General features: G+C 40.5%; 3 protein-coding genes across 4 annotated transcripts in view; 1 reads left to right on the forward strand and 2 right to left on the reverse strand.

Annotated features, from left to right (window-relative positions):
• The window catches only part of akt1s1 (AKT1 substrate 1 (proline-rich)), a 5,378-nt gene extending 2,201 nt beyond the window's left edge, over positions 1-3,177 (forward strand). Inside the window, exons 4-6 of the mRNA XM_037791923.1 lie at positions 68-151; positions 243-415; positions 1,398-3,177. Of these exons, the coding sequence (XP_037647851.1) occupies positions 68-151; positions 243-415; positions 1,398-1,535 (395 nt within the window). The 3' untranslated portion in view covers positions 1,536-3,177. The remainder of the gene's footprint in view (positions 1-67; positions 152-242; positions 416-1,397) is intronic.
• Positions 3,178-3,318: 141 nt separating this feature from the next.
• zgc:195001 (uncharacterized protein LOC567531 homolog) lies at positions 3,319-10,977 on the reverse strand. Its single transcript, XM_037791924.1, has 5 exons — positions 10,847-10,977; positions 5,672-5,698; positions 5,434-5,499; positions 4,938-5,077; positions 3,319-4,109 (listed from the first exon to the last, which is right to left on the reverse strand). The coding sequence occupies exons 1-5, from the start codon at positions 10,899-10,901 to the stop codon at positions 3,708-3,710; spliced, it is 690 nt and encodes a 229-aa protein (XP_037647852.1). The 5' UTR covers positions 10,902-10,977; the 3' UTR covers positions 3,319-3,707.
• Positions 10,978-20,738: 9,761 nt separating this feature from the next.
• emc10 (ER membrane protein complex subunit 10) overlaps positions 20,739-25,000 on the reverse strand; it is a 6,673-nt gene continuing 2,411 nt past the window's right edge. The window contains exons 4-8 of one of the 2 annotated variants that reach the window (XM_037793173.1): positions 24,308-24,421; positions 23,765-23,949; positions 23,371-23,464; positions 21,537-21,634; positions 20,739-21,062 (exon numbers count right to left, since the gene is read on the reverse strand). In XM_037793173.1, coding sequence (XP_037649101.1) covers positions 21,548-21,634; positions 23,371-23,464; positions 23,765-23,949; positions 24,308-24,421 — 480 coding nt within the window. In that variant the 3' untranslated portion in view covers positions 20,739-21,062; positions 21,537-21,547. The remainder of the gene's footprint in view (positions 21,063-21,536; positions 21,635-23,370; positions 23,465-23,764; positions 23,950-24,307; positions 24,422-25,000) is intronic. The other variant, XM_037793172.1, reaches the window with a different exon arrangement.

The raw sequence follows: 25,000 nt of genomic DNA on the forward strand, positions 1-25,000 counted from the left end.
GTTCATCTGTGTATCTAAATGCTTTGATGTGCATCCACACTGAGGATTTCTCATCATTTTGCTTCAGGTGTCTTCTCCATGGACGAGGACTCTCTGTCAAGGGACTGCGAGCCGTTCTTCGAGTCCGACGGGGAGGAGGAGAGCACTGATGGTAAGATTTTGGCGTGCTTACTGTAGGTAGTCACATACTGTGCTCGGATCCACATTGGTGCATTATTCACATGCATTTTTCTACCTGACAGGCTCTCTGAGCGAGGATGCTCCTCCGCCGACGCGTGGCATGTCTATGGGTCTGCCTGCGTACTCGTCCCGTCATGCCAACCCCATGGCTCTGGCCCGCTCGCTGCCTGTATCTGTGCCCGTGTGGGGCTGCAGAGGAGGCAGAGCTCAAGGAGAAGGCAACAGTGGAGAACGGGTGAGCACATGTAATTGTACAAAAAGGCATAGCTGCTGGTTTGCGTGCAAAGATTAAAATGTTCTGGGAATAGGGCTGCCCCCTCTTAGTCGATTAGTCGATTAATCGGTTGTTTTGGTGTTGGTTGTAGCTGATTAGTCATTTTTTATGCTTTTTTCATGCTGAATGACTTATTCATAAGAAACCTATGAGAGCATCTCTGGTAAACGCAAGATAAGTGGTGATTTTGTTCGATTCTTTGTGGAGAAACTCAATTTTACAGATCTGTCGATTAAATCAACTAATCGATTAGTCATCAAAATTGTATGAGTTTTAGTCGACTCAAAATGTCTGTGGTCGAGGACAGCTAGGAGATTAGTGGGTTAACCAGCTGTCTTTGCGCTCAACTCAAATTTGATAACATGAAGTTGACTTAATTCGAACAAGGGTAGATCACCATGGTAACTTATCCTGCTGCGGAGCAAGTTAACTTGGAAGAATGTTTACTATGTAATCAGTTTCCATCACCCTGATTTGAATTCAAAAGCAGACATCCTGAAAGTTAGAAAATAAAATAATTGATAATCAAGCGAGCTGTTGTTTTTTTAGTTTTCAGTTGACATATTTCATGCTGTCTGAAGACCAAGACAAAGCAACTATTCAGTTGTCAGTATTCTGATGCGCCAACTAATGACCACGACCGCTCCGTCAGTTCATGTGACCGTAAAAGTGTGTGTGACAATTGTGCAAGGTCGTACCGGGCAAATATTTTACAAATCGAGAATGAAAAACAATCCGACAAGAAGTTAGCACACAAACAGAGTTCATTTCATTTCGGTCCAGATGTTCTCCTTTTTAACCACCTTATATATATATATATATATATATATATATATATATATATATATATATATATATATATAAAAGTGCTTGGATGTATCAACCATACCAGTGGCTGTGTACTCCCTCCTGTGTCATGTTAACATGAGGGTTTGTCTTTCAGGTGGGCTGTGCTGACCTGGATCACATCGCTGCCAGTATGAAGGCCCTGCTGGCCCCCGGAGCCAATGATGGGACGGAAATGTTTGGGGCCCTGCCTCGGCCCCGTCTCAACACAGGGGACTTCTCCCTCAAGCACTGAGAGTGAGGCGAGTAGAGAGAAAGAGAAAGGGATAGAGGGAGAGATGAAGGTCGTCGTGGCGGTAGGAGACCCGGGTCGGTTGGCAGATGTGACGTGCAGGATGTGAAACAGCGTAAAAGCTAGTACCTCCATTTATTTCTCACTAACCAAAATTAACGGCACATGCTTCGAAGGAGAAAGAAATGTTGTTATGAACACTAATAACATTTTCAACACCACACCCCCCCTCCCACCTCGTCATTACACATGTCACAATACCAGCTACTACACATCCCACAACACTACATTAGGATTGGACCTCAAGACGTGTGTGTGGTAGCCCCCACTGCACTGACCAACAAGGACACTAAAACAGGGTGTATAGTAGGCTAACTGGCTAATTGTTACGCACCTTGTGTGCAGATAAGGTTTGCCCTTTTGGTAAAATCACTTGTGAATTGATGAGAATTTGGGGAGCAGCCATCTGTACCCGGTCGATTGTTGGCCTCAGTGCTGCATGCTAAATGCTATTTTACCTTAAACGATACATGGCAAAGAGTGGCAGTTTGGTCACGCTCCTGAAACATGATATAAAACCAGCTTAAAGGAATAGTTTTAACATTTTAATCTCTTATGTCTGTGTGCGTGAGCTAGACCTGAGAGACAGTCAGCTTAGCTCAGCATAGACTGGAAGCAGAGGGAAACAGCCTGGCTCTCTCTGAAGTTCAAAAATACACCTGCCAACACCTCTAAAGCTCATTAATTAACGTGTTGCATACTTTTTTTCGGTACACAAGCAGTAATGTAAACTAACAAGTTACATCCTGTAACTATTTCTTGACAGCTTGTCCATCTGCCCAGCGTCTCTGGCTACAAGCTGCATTCACGTAATGTTGACAAACTGAGAAGAGCAAGGAAACAATCTGTGTATGATCCCGGGTGTTGTTTGCCAACATTACATGTAACTCCACTTAAAATTTACATTTTGACATTTCCGTATGTCTCTTTGTGTTTCTAGTGAGCTTTAAAAGTGTTGGCAGGTGTATTTGTGAACTTCAGAGAGAGCCAGGCTAGCTGTTTCCCCCTGCTTCCAGTCTTTATGCTAAGCTAAGCTAACCATCTCCCAGCTCTAGCTCATGGCCCTGCCATTATTATATATGCTGAAGTTTTAACATGAAGCACAAGAGCCAGTGATCTCCCAGGAATACATGGATGTTTCCCTGCATGCTCCTATTATCTACTGGGTAAGTCGACCAACAGGCCAGTTGTTGACGTTCACCCCCCACCCGCAAAAAACACCAGTCTATTCCTTCAAGGGGTAGAAACCAGAGAAATGGTTTATTAACATGAAGCTTGTGGCTTTTCAAAATGTGAGCGGAGGACACCAGCACCTCCTCATAACATGCCTATTTGTACTTTTACTTTTGCCAATGAATGACTGACTGATAGAATGATTGTAAATCAATACTGAGTTAGTTTTTTTTTTTTTTTTTTTGCTCCAGATATCTTGATGAAATGACCGAATGAATGAGAAAGTGACTGTGAGAGAGAGAGAAAGAGATTTGAAAGGAACAAATGTCCATCTCTGACATTTCAAAAACAATAAAAATGTTCCGTTAAGTACTTTTGTTTCAAATAAAGGAGCAACACCAAGAGAGAAAAAGACTCGTCGTATATTTGTGTGTGAGGATGTAATATTATTAAAGGCCTCTAGAGGGCCTCAGTACTCTACTGAAGTTAAGAAGTGATCTGATTTCTGCTCAGCCCTGATATACAGTATCACACAGAAATAATGCAATATCAGTGTTTTTACACAATACTTGAATTTAATGACTAAATTCAGCACATAAAAAAAGATAAGTTAAACAAGCACTCAAGTACATGCAAAGTCCTGCGTGTTAAAAAAAACATACAAAACATTGCCTAAAACTAATTTAAATAAAATACATAAATAGATACGCAATAGTAAATTAAATAAGTAGCCATCTTTGGATATAATATGAGATGAATAACCTTTCTTCATGCAATCAGAGAAAGCAAACAAAGATGCCACAACGTTCTGCTTTATAACTCCAACACTTGTTCCCCAAACATCACAAGCTCTCCATCTCCTTTCCCGACACCTTCTTAGGTTTACTACTTACTACTTGACCCCCCACCCATCCCTCCCTTCATGCTCAACCCTCAACTGTGTCACTGATCATTTTTCCGAATGAGGCAGAACGAATTTGTGCCAACCCAGAACCCGGGGAAAACCTTCTCCTGGATGTCGGCTTTGAACTTGTGAATCAGCCGCACCTCCTCTCCGTCCACCGCGAGGAACTTGATGATGCCGGCGGGCTGGTCCAAGTAGATGCCCATCGTGGAGGTCAGGGGGAGCTGGACGTCCACATTCTCGCTGTTGTGCCAGACTTGGTAGCAGGAGCCAGACCAGCCGGCGCCCCAGGAGTTGATGTTCTCTCCGAGGCCGCAGGGGCCGCGAGGGTCCTGGCCCTTCCTGGGTGCGTTCTCACCGATCACCCCGATCACCACCCAGCCATCGTAGTCCACCTCCCAGTACCCTCGATAGCTCTTCACACCCTCCTTACACAGCACCTAAACAATGGAGGAGGCACACAGCAGCTACAGTCCAAAGTTTTACAAAATGATTTATCGATTACTTTATTAACATGGAATTAATGTGCAGGTTTAAGTTTAAGTAAAATAAGTTATGCATATTATAAATAAAATAAGTGTACCATTAAACTCACAGTTTATAATGAGCATTTTTCTGATATTTTATAGTTTTTTCAAAGCAGATATTCACACATCCAGCAATCTCAGATGCAGGTGTGTTGGAAAGAATCACGAGTCTTGAGAAAAGAAGATCCCGCACACTGCTCTTGTTCAGCAGCATCCCCATTTATTGATCAGACGTTTTGGTCAAACACTCTTGCCGAAGGTCCAGAGAGACACTCCTGATACCCAAATGTATGTGCACAAGTACTGAAAAAGTGAGTTTTTCATGATATATCCCCTTTAAGTAAAGGATCTGGCTACTTCTTCCACCACTGGAGACTGATTTTAACATCTAACAGCCAGTATATCCTCTTGCTTGGACAGCCTAACATGACTAAATGAACTGAGGGTGTAATACGTAAAATTTTGCATAGAAATTACAGCGCCATTGTGTTTAGCTACATTTAAAGTTAAATTAAACGTATTGTTTTAGTCTCCTCATCTCAGTCTCCTGAGATGTTGTCAAACCTGTCCAATTACTGAGCAACATGTGTCCATGTGACTGAGTTACAAGCATTGGTTTGGTTGTAATTGGACAGTGTGACCCAATAAAAAACACATACAAGAAAGATAACTTTTGTCTACGATTTAGACAACACTGTAGGTGTGATTCCTCCCTAACCTCATGACCAGAGGCAGGCCTACCTGTGGAGAGTGTTCATATCTCTCAGGTCTGTTGGGATATGGGCAGACTGCATCTGACGTGCGGGCCACCTTGGCCCCGCCCTCTGAAATCCACAACAGTTTCTGTGCAGTTTTATCATCCAGAGAAAGCGGCAGCCAATCTGAGAGGAAAAATGTATTATTATATTTACATTTAACTAGGCTTATTCAATTTGTGTTCAAATGACCCAGGAAACAAAAGTGTTTACATTACATTTATTAGTATAAATAAATAATTTAATTTAATTATTATTTCTTAAAGATGAATTATTGCCTTAAACCTGAATTTAAATATTTACTTTCTAAATAGTTTTTTGTTTAATTTATTATATTTATCTTTGCACACTAAAGACTCCACACTCTAGTTTCCACTAATAGCTTGACTTCATGTTGTGTGGCATCAATTAGTATCAAAACTGGTTTCTTTTTTTTTTTACATATGACATTTAAAATGAAAACAAAATGAAAAAACCGTTACGTTTCATGAAGTCAGCCCTGGTGGTGGGTTCAGGGATATTTGGCTCGTATGGCGGCGGCAGGTTCTCTGAGGAGAGATAATAAGAGAATTAAAAGGGAATAATAATATTCAACTTTATCATGAATGGATAATCACATTTACATGACACCATCTATTTAAAGTAATGAATAGTTCTCTTTATTCTTTGGTGATGTACAATAAAGACCTCCGAAGAGTAATACACCATGATGCTCTTTACCTTCTACACCACTGCTGTTCTTTCTTCCTGCAAAAGAAAAACATAGAGTGTCATTTCACTGCAATAATATATATAATAATGTATGTAATGTAAGTACTTAAATACAATAAAATAAGTGACTAATAAAATAACGATAAAATAGAATAAAAGTATACAACTTATATACAATAAAATAAGTGATAAATAAAATAATGATTAAATATAATAAAATGTTTACAACTTAAATGCAATGAAAATGTCATTATAAAATAACAATACAATTCTACTCTATTTCATTGTTATTTTATTAATAAAACCAAAATAGAATAAAATTGTACAATTTAAATATAATAAAATTTGTGAATAAGATAATGTAAAAATGTCTATACACCATTCTTGATCAAAGGCCAAAGGATCTGAGTACTTCTTCCACCACTGTATATAGAATATGTTTGATGGCCTCATATGAACTTCTTTAACACATTTCTTTAATGCTCAACACTCTTCAGGGTGGCACCGACAAGTAAACTTCAGTCAGCTCCTTTAAAGCTTCTCATCTTCCTCTGTAGCCTCTCCCTTCATCAATGCTTCCGTCAGGCTGCGGTTGATCAACAGTAAATCACCTACGACTCTCAACATATACAGTAGATCACAGAGGAGGATGTGTGCTATGTGGGTTTTAGGTTTCTACATAAGGAATCTGGAGGCCGTAGCATCCATCTGAGGAGGACACACATCCCTGCCACTGACAGCAGGGAGTCTAATTCTCAGAGTATTTCTGTATGATGCTGTTACTTCACACCGCCGCGGGCATGTTTGTCATGTAGTGGGTATAATCTCTGTTTGTTTGTTTGTTCCTCCTCCAGTCTGTGAGTCACTCTGTCTTCTGACATTCGGAGAAAACTGTGATCCAATACTGGCCGGTCAGGTCATCATCTGTCCCCCCTCTGCATAAATAAGTTTTCCACGCTCAAGTTACTGTTTCTCACATTTCACACGGATAACTAACTCATCGCTCTTACTCAACTACCAGATTATGTTACATCACCACATTAGCTCATTTTCTGTGTCCTTTGCTATTGCCAAATTTAGACAGAACAGCCTCAATTCTCCTGATTCCATATAAGGGCGCTTCAAAGTGTGATTTCCATATAGCTCATGCTGTGTAGTAAATGCATTAGTGGGCCTGAGAACAGGCTTTCTATACTTAATATAAGGCATATTATAACCACCAGTTTTTAATGTTAAATGTTCAGTTCTCACTGAGTTTGAGAATATCACATATATATGATTCTGCATCAGCTTGTTCCAACTCTCATTGAATATATGTATTGGTTAAATTAAGAGAAATATTTAAACCCAAGATCACATAGTTTTATTGCTATATCATACCAGCAGATTCTACATTGTCATTTCATATGCTTTTCTCTTGTGTAGGGACAGTGTGTAGGATTTAATGGCATTTAGTGGTGTGGTTGCAGATTGCAGCCAACTGAGTACACCTCCGCTCACTCCTCCCTTTCCAGGATTGTGGTAACGTGAGCCGTTGAGTGCAAATACGTGGTAACGCTATTCACCTCATTCAGAGGCCATCCTTACCATAATAACACTACTTTAGGAGCAACAAAGTCAGACTGCGGCTGACCGTACCACGGTTTTATATTCTACCGCAGTTGCACAAGTGTGTCAGAGAACCACTGTGGCCTTCAGGTAACATTAAAAACACGAAAGTCTCTCTCTAGAGCCAGTGTTTGGTTTGTCCGTTCTGGGCAACTAAACATGGCGGAGCAACAGGGCGGACTCCGTGAAGAGAGACCTGCTCCCTATGTAGATATAAAGGGCTCATTCTAAACTAAAAAACACAACGATTCTTATTTTCAGGTGGTTTTACACTAATGAAAACGTTCTTATTAATATTACTCTATATTTCATTTCTGCTAATAGAAATACTACATTCTGACCCTTTAAATATCTATAAATGTTTGTGGGTTTAAACAACGTTTGGCAATTTGCGGGTGAAATGCTGGAGTGCCACATGGTTTAAGGTTGTTCTTGCAACAATAACTGTGGTTGCTTATAGTTCACTTTGTTAGTGATTTAATAAAAAACAGTTTGAACAGAATGGAAGCAGATGATAATCAGGATAAAATACCATCAGATAAAGTTTTCACCCTCTCAGGAAGAGCACAAAGAAATTAGCTTTAAAGTCACAGATTTAAAAAGCTATATGACCTGCGATAACCCTGCACAACCAATCACTACATGACATTTACATTATTGTAAAAAGCCATATTATTGTACAGTAATAGTCCAATCAAAGCAGTTACGTGCTGCATATTCTGACATTTAATGTCTGGTGCTCCTGTCAGCGTCTTTCAGGTGGGATGATTTATCAGGTGACATGTGCGAGTCTGAGGAAACATAACCTCTTCAGCCTGCCTGACCCTCAGCTGGGGACACCAGCAGCGTTACAACCAGGAGGAAACATCGGGAGTCTGGTATATAACATCTGCAGGATGTGATCAAGGGGGTGGCGTTGCTTTCCCCGAATCGTGTTAGCCTGCGGTTCTTCTAAGTGTGCCGAATGTGTTGTGAGAGGGCCAACTTTAAGCTTTAAAGGCAGACATCCTCGGCTGCCCCTTTAAAAGTCTAAAATACTGCGCCGTAATTAAAAATCTAAATATATATACGGCCTTACTGTTATGCAGGAGACCATTATGTCGAACACAATTACCTGACTGAAGCCACTAAGACCAGAAAATGTGATAATTGACTGGGCATGCAGAAATATTAATTGGACCCTACTGAGGCTTAAGGGTCTAATTACAGAGCAGATTTTGGAGATTGTCCACGTGTCCTCACTGAGTTCAGCAGCAGGCCCGGCGTCAATCTGACCAGCAGATGGACAGAGCAGGAGGAGAGGAGGACAGATTTGGCAGGACAGAGAGTGAAGGTCATGTTGCCTTTAGAGATTGTTGGAGCAGAAAGACGCTGGTGACAGATCACTTCATCCGTCTCTCTGTCCTGATCTCGTCCATAAAGGAACGCAGCAGGTGAGACACGTCTTGGGGAATAGTGTTGACTCAATCCAGGCATTAAGAAGAATTACTGAGGATAGATGAGAAGACAGACGTATAATATATCCATCTCCAAATGTGTAAAATGTTTCTGGCTTCTATCTGAGGGGAATGAGGTGATCACCCTGACCTCAGGCGACCTTGGAGTGAGATATCAGGCTGGCAGTAAGTGTGGTAGGTGATTGGAGATCAGTCAGCGTTGTGAAGGTTAAATCCTGGCGGATGCCTGTCCAAGCTCAGCGGGATCAACAGGAAAGCCTCGCAGAGATAAACGCCTCGTCGAAATGATTGATGATTTGACATCACAGCATTAAAGACACGGAGGAGATGGAGTAGGATGCACGAGTGAGGTCTGAGGCTTTGGAATATTTAAAGGCAGAGGGACCATAAAGAAGACACCTCATGAATCAAGTCAGGGATATTGGATGATGAAGCTGATGGAGAAAAAACTGTCAAGTAACTGAGCTGGATTAGTGTGTAACTTCAAAAGGACAAAAGATCTCTGTGGAATCACAGCAACGAGAAGATACAAAAAGTTACGTCCTCCCGAGCACATGTTTAAAGGAACAGCCTGCCAAAAGGTCAACGTTGGATCTTGATGAGGTTGTTTGCTTTGGACGGCCGTTTTTCCATCCCCAGATTCCCCTCACAGTGGGACAGAGCTACATTATCTGTGCGGATCAGGTTCAAAACATCCCACTGAGACTGCAAGATCAGAAGATAGTGAGATGAGGTGGAGGGATAGAGAAGAACATAGTTGGCGTGGGCCCCCGGCTCATCCCTCTGGTTCCTGTCAAGAATCCTTGGCTGGAAGCCCTGCGCACATGTGACGTGGAGATGGGAAGGAAGTAAAACACATGGCGAGACAGATGGATGAAGGATTCTGGGAAAAGGAAGAATTCAAGAGGAAGGGCTGGTACAAAAACAAAAGGGACTGATCTATAAAATGTGAATCCTCCTGGGGGCTCCTGCACAGAATTGCCACATTAAATACATTATTCAATTATGTTTAGTGTATTTTAGTGCAACCAACGTTAGCTGATCACATTAGTTTACTATCTATCAGTTATGGTGACAAAGTTTTGATATTTCAAATTCCTTAAGGAGACATCTAAGTGCAGAGGACGGGATTCCGTATGTTACACAATGTTTTTTTTTAACATTTTGGGACTTGAATCACTGTTCAGCATTTCACACTTCATTACTGCCACTGCCAGAGGAGGGATTAGTAACATTGGAGCCGGGAGTTGGGAGGGGGAGTAGGGGGGTGTCTGAGTTATGGAAGCACCGAGCATGGATTAGAAATACCCAGAAGAAGCAAGAGAGGGACAATAGATGTTGATATGAAGAACTACCAGCAGTAGTGGCAGAGCTGAGAGAGGCGCGTCATGAAACAAGACAGATATACGAGCTCTGAAACCGCAGATGAGGCTAAAACATTAAGACGAATTCAGTAAGTGATGGCACAAGTGCAGAGGAAACCATAACCGCTCCTGGAGAGGATCATTAATGCACGTTGTTGACATGAGTGATGATCCAGAGAAAAACTGGCAGAATCCAAGGTGAGGTGCTGACTTACAGGGATGGTCAGCATGAGGTGGCTTAATAGCATCAAATAAACAGCATATGAAGTACATGATAAAAGAGTGTGAAAAGCAATAAATAACTTTTCTGCTAAAGCGGTGACAAAGATTTGAACATTTACAAATAGTGTTGCACAAAGAGAGAGAACATAACAAACTACTATGATTGTGATTATGAATTCTCTGATGCTCTAAAGCTGCTAATAATAAGAAAGGAGTTATTATTTCAAATTCATTTCAGTGCAGAAGAAGAGAAGATAAAAATCTTGGAAAGTACGAAAATGAGAATCTGAGCTTAGTTTAAGAGGCCACGTATTGAGCAAAAGCAAAAATTTTACTCAATCAGAGAATTATAAAAAAACACATTACATCCTTAAATTGTAATAAAGTATAACATATTTTAACTTCTATCTTTACTAAGAAATATAAGTGCGAAGGCTAATTGTATCGATGCTAAATGACGCACAAGTGATGCATTCACTCTGTAATGTCCCTCACAGGCCCCCCTAGAGACTCAGGTGTGGATGGTTTCTTACCTGCTTTCTTGGGCACGGGCATGATTTCCTTGGTGCTCACGGCGCTGACTGGCATCAATCGGGGAGATCTTGTGATAGTGTGGCTGAGAGTCTCTGGAGGGTCTCTCTTATTGACTTCCAAATGAGGTGCGGAGGGGGGGGGGGGGAACGAGTGTGTGTGTGTGTGGGAGGGAGGGGATGGGTAAAGGTTTTGGTGGGATGTAATGGTCACCCAAAGGGACGGTCCTGTCACATGAAACTCTGGATCCTTTCTAGGGATCAGATAGGTGGAGACGAGCAAATGCCCAGTATATTCCAAGTATGCACGCTCTTTTGCATACACATGGACTGAGCATGTGCGTGAGGCACACACCCCAGATCCGACAAACACATTCATGTCAAACTAATTTGAGTTATGGAAAGATAATTTTACAGCAATGTGGGGGGTCAAAGGTGGAGCCCACATGTCTGGAATATTTAGAGATGTTGGTGCCTGAATTCATGTACATGCAGTTTATGCTTTGTTTTGTCACCTTGGCAACATGATGATCTCTGACCCAAGAACGAACGGCCGCTGATTTTGAAACTGCAGCTAAAACTGACCCTGACACAAGCTATAGGTGTTTGTGTCTGTATGGGAGGAGTCAGTATTTAAGAAGGCAGCCAGCTACTCACCGAGAGCTGTCGACAAGCTCGGATGCGATCAATCAGCAGCTGCTGGCAGAGAAGTTGGGGCAAAGAGTACTAAAGTGCTGGTGTGGTCAGGGCTTGAAAATAACAGCTTGTAACTGTGCGCGCAGATGTTGCTGACATTTACCAGTCGTCTCAAGTAACCACTTTTAATTGAGCACAAAGTTCATTTGTAATGAAGGCGTCATTATTTTGGCTTTTATCTCCCACATTTCATACTAACATTGAAAAAAGATCAATTCTTAAATATAAATGTTGGAAAGTATTTAAACATTTCAATTTCTTTTCCATGTAAAGCACTTAATCTGGTTTCAATGAGTATTAAATACATAGATCTTTTGCTTCTTCAATTTAATTTATTTACTTAATCTAATGCCCGGGTAGGGGCAGTGAAGCTTGGGTGAAATAATATTTAGAAATATTTCTGCGGAGGCCCTGCAGTCCAAAAATATCATTTTTAATCTTGTAGCGCATGTTATTATCTTGTTGGCATTAGATATGGATCTTGTGCGCTCAAGATGGATCTAATGTCTTGTACACACAAGATCCATATCGTGTCTGCACCACAATAAAAAATATCATCAACAAATGTCAAACAAATGTATACATTTGCAATAAGTTAAACTAACATTTGCATGAGAAAAAGCTAGTAGGTCTTTAAGCCTTAGAAGGTGCTAAACACGGAATTCAGAGCATATCTATTGCCTCCGCACGGCTCTCAACATGGTGACGGCCGGTCCGACGATGTAAACAGAGGGAGGAAAAGCTCTGATTACAACACACAAAGGGAGAGTGACTTCTGCTCAGGTAGACATTACTCCTCTATATCTTAGACAATAGTTGTTTGCTGCTATATTAATGCTCTAGATATCGTATAAAGAACCTTTAAGGATCAAATAGACAAGACATAAAACAACAAAACACCTGCTATCAGGTGGTGTTCATGAGATTTCGCTCACTCTCAGTAAACGGGACCTAAAAGTATTATCAATAAATGTACTCAAAAGTAAAATGACTCATGAACCAGAATGGCACCTTTCAAACTTTTATATTATATAATTTATATTGTTGGATTAGTGCCAGCACTTTTGTCACAGGGGTGAATTAGAGCAGCAGAGGAAGGAGGAAATGCAGACGATCATGGACAGTACAATGTGAAGGTGTATATGGGCTTACAGGCAGGCAGGTGCAAGGTCCAAGGCCAAGGTTAAAGCTAAGGTTCATGTAACAGAAGCTTGAAAACAACATAGAAGGGGCCTGACGAGGGAATGAGGTGCAGGTGGGGAGAAGCTCAGGTGAGGAGACCGAGGTGATTGCAGGGCAGATGGGAGTGTCAGGATCTGGGATGACATCTGGTGGACAGGTAAAGATTAACACTGAATGGGTTTGGAACAGTGGGAGTGTGGCTGGAGGGAGGGACAGAGTGGCAGAATGTGACACACAACTGAGGAGGATTTGTGACATTAATATGAACTGTAAGCAGCATTTTAATGGTTGTTTAATTGTACCTACTTTACTGTCTGGTAGTTAAAGGACCAGTGTGTAGGATTTGGCGGCATCTAGCAGTGAGGTTGCAGATTGCAACCAACTGAAACTTCTCCAGTGTGTCAAGCGTGTAGGAGAACTACATATAATAAGTTTATGTAAAATCCTTAGTATCTATCAGGCAAATGTAGTGGAGCAGAAATATAAAGCAGCATAAAATGGAAATACTCAAATAAAGTACAAATATGTCAACATTGTACGTACTTGAATAAATGCCTGCAACACGTTTTCATCCCGAATCATCAAATACTGACGCTTACTCAAACCCCTCGGTGCCTCTTTCCAGCTGCAGTAAACACGTATTTAATGTTGTGAATTAAACAAAAGAAATTCCTTAGGTTCAGGCAACAAAATCACTTAGTTATGTTTAGGAAAACAACAACATTGGGCTTATAATGACTATGTTTTTACACTGGACACGAACAAACAGCTGATTGTAACGTGAAAGTGAAACGTAACGCAGGACGGGAGACGAACAGTGGTCTCCTGGATGAAAGCTCTGTGTTGTTTGACCTACCCGCTCTGTGTGTCTCTTTCGCTCTTTAAAATACGTGACCACAGCACTTTCTCTGAGTTGCCGTTATACTGCCGTTTAATGGTGCCCTGTGCAGCGGTATTGAATATCAAAGCAACGGTATTTGACGCCCTGGTAATGAGAAGAGTCTGATGTCTCTTATTATTAGCAACAACAGTCAGTAATACATGCTCACCAAATGAAAAGCAATAAAGAATCAGATAATGTTTGGAGGGTTTCGTCTTAATTGATACAAGTTAATAGGAAATAACTCCCTGTCATGAGAAAGAGTGCTATCAGAAGAAGAATTTTAATGAAATGTAACTACCACTTATCGCCGACTCCTATAATACCAGATATGCTCCGTGTGAGGCATGAAAACTAATTTCAACACCTGCTGCTTACTGCTGTCAGTGAGAGTGCTTAAATAGTACCCTGACCCCTGGGTGTGTTTAAGGGGCGCTATGCATAACATTATACAGTCAACGACCCCCCCGGCCCCCATTAAATGCCCTTTCATCATGTTACTTCATTACACGTTAACATGGTGGTGCTATATGGTGACATGTATAGCATGATTGGGCGTGGGGGATACAATAAGTGTGAGGATGTAATGTGTGGAGGCCTGCTGGGATGCTTTTCAGGGACTTCTCCTGGTAGTTTTCTCAACTCTACTCTGATTGACGCAGCAGGTGCTTCTTCCTTCTCACCTCCTCTCACTAGTGTGTTCAGCGGCTCTCACTATGAACACTGTGTGTTTATTCCACTCAAGTCTCCGAAACAACTGCTGTTAATAACTTATTGTGAATAATGCAGAGGTGGAAGAATTCAGATTCTTTACTTCAGTAGAAGTATCAATACAACAATGTAAAGATATTATATTACAAATAAAATTCCTGTATTTAAAATCCAGTAAAAATATAGAAGTATTATCAGATAAATGTATCAATAGTAAAAGTACTCTTGGGGGTGGGACCACAGAGATATAAGTAGGTGCTGGGAAAGTGGTGTGAGAATTTTTTTTTATTTATTAATTTATATTTATTTATTATTATTTTTATTATTATTATTATTATTTTTTTTTTTAAATAATAATAATAATAATAATAATAATTATTATTATTATTATAGTTTTTATATATTATATTTTTTACATTTCTTATTTATTTTTTATTATGATAATTTTTTCAGTTACTATCTGTTACCATATGTACATATTGCTTGATTTGTTATGGTTTAGGTTGTTGTAGTCATTTTCTTAAGGTAACAATAAAAAGCTTGGTTAAAAAAAAAAAAGTAAAAGTACTCGTTGGCCCCTGTGACGGATATATTATTATATATTACATTACATGGATGCACCAGATGCATTTTACTGTTGTAGCTGCTCAGGGCGGAGCTAGTTTTAACTACGTTATATACAGTTAGTTTAGTCCAGTAGTTCCCAACCTAGGGGTCGGGCCCCTTCTAAGGGTCACCAGATAAATCTCTGTGGTTGTGAGATGATTAATGGGAGAGGAAAGAAGAATACAACTAAGTTCTACTGCAAGAACTTTTAGTGAAATATTAAAAAAACTAAAAGATTTTGGGCTACAAACCTATTTAAAGAGAACCTATTTTGCTCATTTTCACAAAACACTCTTTTTGAGCTCCTTGGGCTTTGGACTTTGCAGACCTTTTACATGCAAAAAAACCCCTATATAACACACTAAAGAAAAGAGAAAAAGCACAAAGGGTCCTCTTTAAATGAAACAATGATAGTTTAGAGTTGAAACGTGACAGTGCTTTCTTGTAAGGGGTCACAAGTCAAAAATGTTGGGAACCACTGATTTAATCTTTGTGTTGTATTTTATAAGCTTATCATACTGTATATGCTTTATGTAAAATATTAATCTGAAATGTAACTAGCTGTGAAATAAATGTAGTGGAGTAAAAAATTTAATTTTTCTTTCTGAACTGTAGTGGAGTAGAAGCAGAAACAGAAAATGGAGATAATAAAGTAAAGTACAAGCACCTCGACATTATACTTGAGTAAATGTACTTAGTTACTTTCCACCACTGATCGTTCCTCTCCTAATAAAGCCACAGCAGCTATGAGAAGTAGAATTCCTCATGACATACTATATATTATATTATGACATAATATTTTAGTCATAGAGCATCGTTAATGAAGCGTGCATGGTTTAAGTGTCCAGATTTACAGCGTGACAACGACAGGCCAAAATCAACAGGCCCCCTCAGCTTTAGTGCATCATAAACCTTGTGACTGCTCCTAAATCACGACTTGTCATGAGAGGGGGGTTGTCCTGCCTGTCACATGCTGTCATGCTGACATTGGTGGTCTCCAGGCGACAGAGAGCCGTGAGATTTATGAGTAACTGCTGCTATGCAAGCGGCAGCCTATTTCATGTATGTAACCTCTCCCTCCGTCTGCCATCATGCTTTCATCTGCAATATTTCACTATATTATCATTAACCTAATATCCTTTCTCCATGTTGTTAAAACCATGAGAGCACCATCTTGTCACTTAACTGTTACGGGTTTACATAGTATTCAATTATTTCAAATGATTCACATACCATTTCAAATGATTTACAGCCTCTGCTGGCCTCTGCATTTTAGTTTGTATTTTCTGCATTCCTTTTTGACAACAGGACGTGTGCTAAGGACAGTTTAAATGTGTGTGGCTGGAGTAAGGAGCAGAGCCTCATATGATGTTCATTTCCTTGAGTAAAGCCAAGGATGCAACGACAGGAAGGAGACAAGTAGTTTCATCTGCTTTGTGAGAGGAGGAAAAAGCCTAACCTACTTAGCTCTTCCCGCAAGGGGATTCGTCTTTTGCCAGGCCGCCATTGTAAATAAGAATTTGTTTTTAATTGACTTGACTGGTTGAATAAAGTTTCAAATGAATGAATGAATAAATAAATAAAAACGCTGCTGGTATGAACAGGCTAAAGGTTACTTTAACCACAATCTAATTTCATTACAGTGATTAAACCAAGGTTGCACAATGACGTCAAGCCAAATAGTTTTTACATCAACAGTGAATTAAAATGTGTCCTGGTGGGGTTAAAGGGTTGCAGTTAGTTCAGTAGTACTGAATCCACTGAGAATCAACACCCATCTCTGTAGACTGATGAAGAAAGTGGAACATTTAGTGGCTAAAGAGGCAGATAACTTTCTCAAGAGTTGGTAGACACCAGATCTGAGCTTAAAGGAGACGGAGTAATTTGACTTGCGGCGAAAACACACCACAGCTGTGGCGAAGTGCGGCCTGCGGCGAGCTGCCATGCAGTGTCTATGGAAAGCTGCAGCGGGCAAGCTCAGTTTTGGTCATTTGATTCTACAGCAAAGTGTGGCCAAACTAAAAGTTGGGGGTGGTTTAACTTTTGGTGGCGAATTGCGGCCAGAGAATACCCACAGTCCTGTGACATGTTGACAGGAATTCTTCTGGCCTGAAACACATGAGCACGCCTCCTGGCCACAGAAAAATATAATCATTGCGGCGAGCCGTGTGTTCTGTTAAGTTTCGGCGTTAAAGCTGAAGTAGGCGAGATTGGAGCAAATATGATTACAAAAAGTTATTTTTATAAAATGGTCGCTATATGACAGTGGTACATGAAACATGAAAAAAATCATGTGCCTCTTTGTCCTCTGGTGCTCCTAACGGCATCTGCAAGATTTCACACACCGAGGAAAACAAGCAGTAAGAGCTGATCTGATCTGGTCCGTTGTCCAGCTGCCGTCCATGAGAGCCGGCTGTCATTCACTCACAAACTCCGACCAAACGGTCAAACTAGGCAGCGCTGATCAAATATGAATCAATATTATGTTACGTTAATGCCTATTTCTTGCCTCAGATGTTTTCAGAATCATCTTGTAGTGCATGGTTTAGCTGTAAAATGAAAAAGTTTGCGCCGCCGTTGCGAAATCTGGTGAAGGAACGCCAAATTCTGGTCACATGACCGGAGCATAGCCAGTAGGAACGCTCCCTCAATGACATGACCTGTGATTGGTCAAAGTCTCCCGTCACGGGCTAGATTTTCTAAAGCCTGAAAACACAGCCATGAGGAGGTGCAGAAGTCTAGTTATCTCTCGGAGCACTTGAATTACAATATGCTGAAAGGTTATTATGGAATTTTTGCCCAATGATGCCAAAAATATACTGCCTACTGCAGCTTTAAGGTGGGGATATGCTAAAAAAAGAACTACTTCGTGCGTAGGGTTTATAGAGCGGACACACTTGAAGGCAGGATGAAAAGCCGGCCATCATAGAGAGGGGCAAGACGTGATAATTGTTTAAATATAGGGACTATTTTTCCTGGAAGGCATTCATAATGTTGCACTCGATTGTTCAGACTGACAGAAATAGAAAAAGAGAGCTAGAGAGAGAAGATCAAACCAACTTTCTCACCTTTGCACAGCTGGCCAGTCACTACTTGAACTGGGTGCACCATCGATTGTCAGTCCCCCAATTCTCACGTCAGAAAGGTGTGGGGAGTTGTCAGACGTTGTTCGATCATCCGGTAAGACTTCGGCCGGAGCATCTCCCAAATACACAACTCCAATCGATGTGTAAATGACTCAAACTTACTTCTGGCAAAGATGTATAGAAATAGAATCAATAAACGTGGATAGATAGCACGGTTTGCACTCTCTCTTCGGTACAACAGACATGTCAAAAAGAGATTTATCATGGTTTTTGAAGGCCATGGAGAAGCTGTGGCAGAGTGGTACGTTACTTGATGAAAAACATGCAGCTTTTTAAATCCTATTGCATTGTCATTCTAATACTATAATTTGTCATTAGGTCCATTTTACTTGGATGTAACATTGTTATGTTTAGGTGTATGATACTTTTAGCCTGTCGTCTGTTGTACACTCGTTGGAAGCAACATGTGTTTACTGTGTGTGTGGTCTCAGTGTAACTGCAAACACACATGATTCCATTCCTAAAGATCACCACAATCATGTGTCTCATGTCCCCCAGCTTCCTGGTAGATGAACATACATCACCGTCCCTGCTGATAGGCCTCTCATGATTCATCAGGGTTTCTGCTGAAAGTTAAATAGCTGAGCTTGTTGAGTTTTTTGAAGAAGACTGTTTGGGAGTAAACCTTTCAAAACATGTTAATCTGATGATATCACATGAAAACATACAGCTTCTCTCTCGGTCTAACCTCTGCCCCCCGCCCCCCCCACCTGACAGACGCAGATCTCTTTACAAACTGATGACTTTTGGCGTCCGGCTCGCTTCATTCTAACTCTCCCGTTTCCCTCAGCTGTTGTTATCACCTTATTTTTCATGTTGTACAGCAAGAAGAGAACATTGAAGAGCAACCACAGAGCGGGACGGCGGGTCGTTCTGAGAAAGGCCTGGCTGGTGATTGGACGGGGCCAGAAGGCACTGAAGTGTTGAAGCTCAGTGCTGAGCCTCCTAAAATAAGAGGATATTCCTCACAGTTTGACACGGGGACTAAAAACAGCCAGACTGACTGACTGATGTGAGGAAGAGGATAGGCGATGTTGACACAGGGATTTTGTGACATTCTGTTCCTAAAGCTGTTTTGAATCTGTGATCTCTCTTCCTGACTCATGATTATAAATACACAGATAGGTGGCAATAGCATGGAGCGGAGAAAAAGATGTCCACATTGGCTCCCCCACAAATGTCAGGATCCCTGGCAGACTGGAGGTCGCCCTTTAGTTTGGACTAGACTGTCTGGTACAAGTAGCTTGCTTTTGTAGGATTTAATGTTTGCCCTTTTGACCTTGCATTTAAATCTTCCCAGTAAACATCAGCTCCTGTCTTAAAGGTATGGGGCTCAATGCTATTTTTTATTCTTTTAGTTAAAGTACAATAATTGTTTGGTTTACAAAGATTTGACTTGCTTTTGTTCATTTCTGTGTTAAAGACGGTGCTTTTTCTGTGCAGAATAAACACCTAAAAGACGGTGATGGAATAACAGATGGTGTGGTCCTGAGTGGCTCCTGGCTTGAAATAGAAATAAAATAACATGCAATAAAAAAAGTAAAGCAAAAACAGCCTTCCCACTCAGACTGTGATCTAGTAGTCCGCTGTGTTTTTATGATTGCTTGAAATGTTTTGTGTTTTCTATGTTTAGATATACATTTTAAAATACAAAATCAAATAAATACATTTAAATTATTAATGTATAAATCAATTTAACATTCTGGTTTGATTCTGGGAGCAAACCTATTTGAAAAATTCTTGAGAGATTTATGAAAATGTTAAGGTCTGGAATACATCAGAGGATGCTGAATAAAGGAGGGATGAGAGACAACAGGAAGCTAGAAACAGTCGATATACACATGCATGAAGCATTTGGAGGAATATTAGGAAAATATTTCTGTGTATGGTGTTTATATAAACAATATTTACTACCACAACAGTTGACATTTATTGGGGGATAGCAGCAGCTGCTCTTATCCCAACGGGCTAAACCCCCGACTGTATTCAAAAGGATTAAACAGCCGAGTGGAGGCTTTCCAGTTCAAATGTGGCAAACTGACACAGAAGTGGTTCAGTGAGGGAAACCAGTCAGGAACAGGCCATTGTTTACTGGAATTAGATAAAATACATGTTTATCTTGTTTGCATCACAGGCCTCCTTGAGTTGGGCCACCTCTTTCTGTTAACAGCAATGAAATGTGTGTTTCCTGTGTGGCAGGTGTGCAGGAGAAAGAACCATTAAGTTAAATACTAAAAGATAAACACCGCCAACACTTTCATGTGACTTTATTTAATTTCATTCAAGGGCATATTATCATCTAAAAATCATGGTTAATCACTATTTACATATGTAGGCATCTCATAAATATTGTTTTTCCTTCACTATCAGACCTTTTTCTGATTACTAACACTGCTGCCTATGTATGTCTATTTCATTTAGAGTTTTATATTACAGATTCAACTTTTTCAGAATCTTCTACTGTGTGCTTTTGCTTGCTTTTATTATTCGTTTCTTGTGTAATCTAGTCTAATCTGTAAAGCACTGTGGGTATGAAATGTACTACATAAATTAATTTGTCTTGCCTTGCCTACTGTTTCTGGTGTTACAACTAAATTTGAGCCTCAAAGTAAAACGGGACCTATGGCTGAGAGTCTAAAACTCTTGAGTCTGAGTGACATACAAAAAAGGCAGGTCAAGTAATAAATACTTTATTTTCATATAAGTATTAAAAATGCAGTCATCTGCAGGGCACAATATCTCTTCTATGCTGTACAATTTTAAGTTGTGTGTGACAGACATTTATCCTACTTAAATAGCATTATGTACAGCAATTAAAATCTGCTCAAGAGAATTATTGTTCAGGAAATGTTCACCAAAAAGAAAAGAAGAAGAAGAAGCTGTTGTGTGTTGATCACCGGCCGCCTCCATTGGCTGCTCCACCTCCGGCTCCTCCACCTGATTGGTCCTGAGCGCCAGACATCATGAGGAAGAGAACGAGCGGCACGATGTACATCCACTGGAGAGGACAAGAAAGAAAAATGGAAGTAAATACAACAATATTTGTTTGAAAGACAACAAATTTAAACTGTGATCACAGAGATCAGTCCCAGATTGGTCATCCCAGATTAGCATCTATTTATTTTCTGAACAGAAGAAAAGTTAAAAGTGGGTGAGAGTGTGAAGAATAAAAAAGAAACCTCAGGGTCAACACCAAACACATGCTCAACATATTCACACTGACAATTAAAATTTAGGATTTCTTGATGGTTTAGCATGGAGGCTTCCTCATATAAAGTAATTTGAATTAAGGAAAAGTCTGTCTGAATGTATTTGGCATTGAACCTGGAAAAAAAACTTAAAGAGCGGAAATGAGGGAACAAGAGGGAGACAAGGGGGGTTGGTTTAGTTGGTCATGTTGCTTAGAAGTTAAATAGATAAATTGACAGAGGAAGAAGAAGGACAGAACAAGCCACAAGTAAGAAAACAGTACTTCAGTGGGAATCAGCTCTGCTCTCTGCCTCCCCCTGCTGGGGGCTGTGCTGAATTGGTGACCATGAGGAAGATTGCACCTCCCAGAATCAAATACCACTGCAACACAGCACAGCACCAAGTCAGCACACTGTCACTGGATGCAGCACAGAGTCAACACAGGTCACTGAACACAGAAAAATACACACGATAGCACAGAGATCATAAAAAGAGCTCAGACGAACCAAGCCCGGCTTCTCTGCGGGAATGTTTCAAAAACACGGAGCTGACTCCAACTGACAGCTCAAAATGTCAGAGACGACCAATTTTCATGTTACTAAATTTTAAAATGTAACTTTGTAGGCAGGATAATGTTGGATGACTATGAAAGTATGGCAGGAGTTGTACAGAGCTGGGCTTGGGCTGGTGTGACAGCTGTCAAACTCTGGTGTGGTCCACCCTTTTTGGGCCCAAGACCACCTAAAAAGGGGGGTCTGGGGCCAGTTCCAAACGGACTCTGGTGCGGTTTGTTTACTGTGTGAAAGCAAAGCAGGCCAACCACAGAACTGTGTGAGAATATATAAATGATTTTAGCATAAATTGAAAGCGATCTCCCGATCTGTATAAGCGACATGCAGCCTGTATTCCTACAAGATAATTTGGTAACCATGGTTACCTATACATCAGGGGTCTCCAACAAGTAGCTCCGTTTCTAAGTGGCTCGATAAAGGTTCAAAGAATATGTACATAAATCTGATGACACAAAGTCACTTTATAAACCTGTTACACATCCTATCCAATTAAAATACACAGACATCCCGCCCCCTTCTGACACAAAATTATTATTTGCCAATCACATGTCAATTAAACGAGTGACGCAAAAAATATACTATTTACATGAGGAACGGGTAACAGAGGTTTTTTTTTCCACAAATGTGAATGACTCATGTGTGTCTCATTTGCGGCGCCAGTGAATCAGTCGGTAAGAGATGTAACCACGGCAACTTTTCATGGGACTTTCGGGTGTTATGTCGAAGTTTGTTTCCCCCGTCAAATAGCGTTTCCCTCCTGTCAAAATGATAGCCGCCCCCTTGGTTAGGGTTAGGGATAAGGGTTGGTTCAGGTTTAGGTAGAGGTAAACATATGGACAGGGAAACAGTATTCGACACAACAGCGGCTGGTAGCAGTCTACTAGCAGAGACGGTAAAGGAGCTGAAAACATTTAAAAGACAACAGTCTCTGTTTACCAAACTGACAAAGAGGTTCAACGCAGCAACAGAGGCTTTGTTTAGCGGCAAACATCCTAACAAAACACAAACAAACCTTCTCCTATTGCGGGAATGTAATAGGGGCGATGACTGTGGTGGCTGACACGTTATTAAAGGGACCATAAAAGTAAGACAAAAATGATGTCTGCTATTAGCGATGTAAAAGTTGGTGCTATGAGTAGCTCTCGGCCACTTTCATTTTGTCAAATTAGCTCTCAGAGGAAAAAAGGTTGGAGACCCCTGATATACACACACACACACAAGAACGGGTATTTTCCCTGATAAACCACAAAGTGAAAAGGGGAAGAACAAACAAACAAATGTGCAACCACTTTTTAGGAGACATTCCTACTTTCCTGCCACAAATATTGGCAAAAAATACCTACATAGTATATTTTAACATGTGCTGCATGCATAGAAAAAGTTATGGTGGGTCTGATGCGAGCAAAAAAAATTATGAGCTTAATAAGCATTTTCATGTATCCATTAACTATATGGGCCATTGCAATCATCAGAGCCCAATTACTGAAGGCAGAGTATATCTTTAGGCACAGCCTGCTGGCCTTATCAGCAGTTTTCAGTACTTACATATTTAGCAAAGAAAGATTTCTGCTCTTGTGGATTCTTCCCTTTCTTCTCAGTTTCCATATCCAATCGTTCAAGGTACAGAGCCGTCTCAGGTCTGGAAGAGAGTTGGCAATTAGTATTCAAACAAACCCCAAAACAGATAGTGTATTTGAAAGGCAGAGCAGTGCAGAGAGACTTGTTCTACCTATGGGGAAATGGTGTAAAGCTGCTACGCCAAGGCAAATAGAACTGAATCAAAGACATCTGAAAAAGCTTCCCAAGAGGATTTCACTAATACAGACAGCAACGGATATGGATGCTAACAATGTGCTACCATAAGCAGGCGAGCTTTATAAGCAGTCCAGATTGGAAGGAAGAAAAATGAAAATACATGAATACATCATTTAGGACTGACCCCGGTGCATTGACAGGAACCATGACGCTCAGTGTGGTGTTGAAAACCTCAAGATCAACTTCATCCTCAACCTCGGTGCCCCTGCAGGCTCCGGGTAACGTCACTATGGAGACGCCGATGAGGTACCCAGAGACGTCAGTGTGGAGGGAGATGACGTCGCTCAGATGGGACTCAACCATGGCACACTGAGGATCAGAGCAGAATAAAGGTTCATGTTAGAGTTACACCACTGTTAGCCAGTTAGTATCACCCACATTTATATCAGATGACAGATATCATGCTGTTTAATCTATTAGATCAATATTACACTCATTTTAGAAAATTATTGAATTATTGAATTAACTCTGGCTAGATATTTCAGATTTTACACAAGTCTGAATTCATCTTTATTCTTACGTATCCTTAATTTATGTGGAGAGATTTGGGTTATCTAGTTACATACGGCTTGAAATAGAATTATAGTGGAAACATTGAATATTATATATATGATCAATTATATATTTTTTATGCATTAACGTTTTAAGACATTGAAAACATACATACGGCTCTGACAAATGCTGTGAGGTAACCTTCCAGCTGCCGCTCGGTCGGTCTGTCTGCCTGCAGGAAAACACGAGGTACTCTGATTCTGTACAGACCGTCCACCGCAGCCACTTCCTGAGGTTCAAAACAAACAGACGTTAGAAATTCACACCATACCTTGCTGATTCACACTCAAAGCCTTTTGTATGACCTCTGGCTCTCTGACCACGATTTTATGTCCATGACTCAAATCTGCTTATAAATGCTAATTATAAATGTGTAATATTTGTTGCAGCCCTTTTATTTTTTATTTAACCAGGTGTAAAGACTCATTGAGATTAAAAATATCCTTTTCAAGAGTTTCCGAGCCAAGATATGCAGCAGCACAGTGACACGATTACAGACATAAAACAAGCATCGCAATATTAAAAAAAAGACGAAGAGCAAATTACAGAATCACAAGGTATCGAAAACACATTCATCAGCATCCAAAACATTTACAGCCAGATGTGCTTACTTCCAGACATTCAGTGAGACTAGCTCTCATTCATGATTCAGGTAATTTTGTAACTGATTCCAAGAAGAGGGAGCAGCATACTTGAATGCCCTTTTTCCCAGTTCAGTACGGACTTTGGGGACAGTTAATACGATTAATTCCTGGGAGCTAAGAACGTAACTTATCGTATTTTTTTGAAGGATGTAGATCCATAGGTA

Source organism: Sebastes umbrosus, chromosome 14, assembly GCF_015220745.1.
Source record: "Sebastes umbrosus isolate fSebUmb1 chromosome 14, fSebUmb1.pri, whole genome shotgun sequence".
Classification (NCBI taxonomy): Eukaryota; Metazoa; Chordata; class Actinopteri; order Perciformes; family Sebastidae; genus Sebastes; species Sebastes umbrosus.

What these genes read in the sequence shown, in the direction of transcription:
- zgc:195001 (XM_037791924.1), bottom strand. Translation starts at nt 10,901, where the DNA reads ATGCCAGTCAGCGCCGTGAGCACCAAGGAAATCATGCCCGTGCCCAAG. An exon ending in GAACAGCAGTGGTGTAGAAG is followed by an intron (nt 5,500 to 5,671) that starts GTAAAGAGCATC and finishes ATCTCTCCTCAG; the next exon opens with AGAACCTGCCGCCGCCATAC. An exon ending in CAGGGCTGACTTCATGAAAC is followed by an intron (nt 5,078 to 5,433) that starts GTAACGGTTTTT and finishes TTTTCCTCTCAG; the next exon opens with ATTGGCTGCCGCTTTCTCTG.